Here is a 2,499-nt window from a genome sequence, read left to right on the forward strand (position 1 = left end):
TTTAACACATACAAGTAATGATGTATACATTTGCCCTCGTATGGGCAACACTTACTACCTCGCTTTTAACACGTACAAGTAATGTGTATACACTTGCCCTCATATGGGTGGTGATCGGTGAACACAAAGTCATTATTGACGACTAATTATGACTAAATATTGTTGTCCAAATCTTTTACCAAAATTTAAAGATAAACTTATATTGTTTGTCAAATTAAGGGTCCAATGATATGTTAAATTACCCACTAATAAGCAATAATGCCTATTTCTTTAATAATATTTCAATTTGAGTGACCAGGGACAACAATTATCAAGCATCATCGATCTCCCCTCTAATCCCAAGGGACTATACAGTAATGATTTTAAGAGTTAAGATCTAAAGTCCACTTAGAATATCTTATTTATTTACAAATATATTATATCATAAGTAGAGGCTTCCATCTGATAGCCTTTGAGAGGGTATAGCAACAAGCGGTTTCCTTTTCTTCGTCACAATTCCAAACTCATCAGAAAGATCAAACTTTTCATCGTCTTCCGGCAACCTCCACTCAAATGAATGCAATAACGATGCCAAAATATACATCAACATCTTCTCCCCCAACGGGATTCCCGGGCATATTCTTCTCCCTGATCCAAATGGTAAAAACTTCAAATTGTTTCCATTGTAATCCCATTTTCCCTTCAAGAATCTCTCAGGCTTAAACTCAAATGGATTCACCCAGTTCTTAGGATCATGATGAATCGCCCAAACATTAATATAGACGATACTACCCTTTGGAATAAGGTACCCACCCACACTGCAAGTTTCATCTGGGCTTCTTTGGATTAGGAGAGGAAGTGGTGGATGTACCCTCATTGTCTCCTTCATGACTGCATCTAAATATGATAGTTTATGAAGAAGATGTTCTTCGACAATGTTCATACCAAAAACCTCTGTTAACTCTTCTTGAATCTTTGTCTTTACCCCTGGATTATGCAAAATTTCAGTCATCACCCATTCCACCATGGTCGATGTTGTGTCAGTTGCTGCAGTCAAGATATCCTGTTTTAAAAAAGAAAAACAATTTTACTATGAATATTTGTTCTTAAATAGTTACAAAAAAATAATAATAATAATAATAATAATATAATAAGTATAAACACGACGCACAAATAGAAGGCCCTTTATTTGATCCATGTTAAGTGAGGTTGGAGAATCTTTTTGATCTTTAATCTCCAACAAGATTTGTAGAAAATCTTTCTTTCCATTTTCCTCAAGTTCTCCCTCCATTTTAGCTTTGATTCTTGCTTCCACAATCGTGTCAAAAATCCGATCAAGATGAACCTTTAGCTTCTCCATTTCTCTCTTCCTTCCCTGTAGATCGAACCATGACAACATCGGGATAAAATCAGATACGTTTGGTGCTCCAAGAAGCTCGATTATCTTGAACTCAACTTCTCGGAATCCATGTAAGACACCACCCGGATCATTCTCTTCACCAGACTTACTCCGACCCCATAACATGCTTGTCACAACTTCAAGTTCTGTATCAAAAGCAACTTCATTAACATCAACCTTCGTCCCAATCTTGGCGTAAACATTTCTAACTGTCTTTCTCACTTCTTCTGTTCGAAAACACTGACATGAATCAAGATTTGCATTGCTCAAAACTTGGCTCACCAAAAGCTTACGCATGGTACGCCAGTGGGTGTTGTTGTTGGACCATGCGATATCCAGTGCACCGTAGGTGATAGTTAGGGCGGTGACCGGAGGACTCCGGTTAGCAAAGGCCTGGTCAAGATCACGAGCCACGACTTTTGCGAGGTCTACGGAGTTCACCACTACATGGAACTTTCTTCCGAGCCACAGGCTGAATATGGGGCCATAACGGTGGCTCATGTCGGTGAATCTTTGGTGTAAATTGGAGGTGAGAAAGGGGAGGTAGCCTACCACCGGTAAGCCGGAGGGACCTGGTGGCAAGGGAAGTGTGGTGTTTCTGTTGTAGGATGACGTCAGTTTGTGCCATAGAAGTAGTATTATTGGAACGGAAACTGTGAGAATATTCCGGGAAAGGTTGTCTCTTTCGTTGTCGACCTCCCACCACCATAACCAGTAGTTAATCATTGTGTTATAAATGAATTAAAATTATCTCTGGTGTCTTATATGGACCTTATGAAGCTTGTTATATATATGGCAATAAATAAATAGTGGATTTTTGACCACCGGTATGAGGTGTCCCTAAAGCATACGACACTAATAAGGTGGCAGCAAGTCCAAATGAACTGGACCGAATTGTAGTTTTAATACACGTTTGGTGAAGATAAGAATTTTCTTTCTTTGTTTAACGGTAGATGCATGAAACAAACAAAAATGGGAGAATCTGTCTAGAATAGCTATGGGGATGTTTTTATCTTTTCACGTGAAAATATATTGATTTTGTTTTTTTTTTATTGATAATGAGTTTCAATAAAGGTGTAGAATGTAAATACATGCTAGAAAGTTTATCTTTTGCAAACTAT

The 2,499-nt window shown here is 38.1% G+C and overlaps 1 protein-coding gene across 1 annotated transcript; it reads right to left on the reverse strand.

Moving 5' to 3' along the window:
- Positions 1-238: 238 nt before the first annotated feature.
- On the reverse strand, positions 239-2,214 carry LOC145120187 (cytochrome P450 monooxygenase 76AD131-like). Its single transcript, XM_079056000.1, has 2 exons — positions 1,151-2,214; positions 239-1,042 (listed from the first exon to the last, which is right to left on the reverse strand). Exons 1-2 carry the CDS (start codon positions 2,102-2,104, stop codon positions 422-424), a joined length of 1,575 nt encoding a protein of 524 aa, XP_078912126.1. The 5' UTR covers positions 2,105-2,214; the 3' UTR covers positions 239-421.
- Positions 2,215-2,499: the final 285 nt, after the last annotated feature.

Source organism: Lactuca virosa, chromosome 6 (genome assembly GCF_052849685.1).
Source record: "Lactuca virosa cultivar CGN04683 chromosome 6, Lactuca_virosa_CGN04683_v6, whole genome shotgun sequence".
NCBI lineage: Eukaryota > Viridiplantae > Streptophyta > Magnoliopsida > Asterales > Asteraceae > Lactuca > Lactuca virosa.

Excerpts from the sequence above, each read along its gene's own strand:
- LOC145120187 (XM_079056000.1), bottom strand. The coding sequence starts at position 2,104 with ATGATTAACTACTGGTTATGGTGGTGGGAGGTCGACAACGAAAGAGAC. Across the intron at positions 1,043-1,150 it reads AAATAAAGGGCCTTCTATTT|GATATCTTGACTGCAGCAAC; the intron begins GTGCGTCGTGTT and ends TTTTTAAAACAG.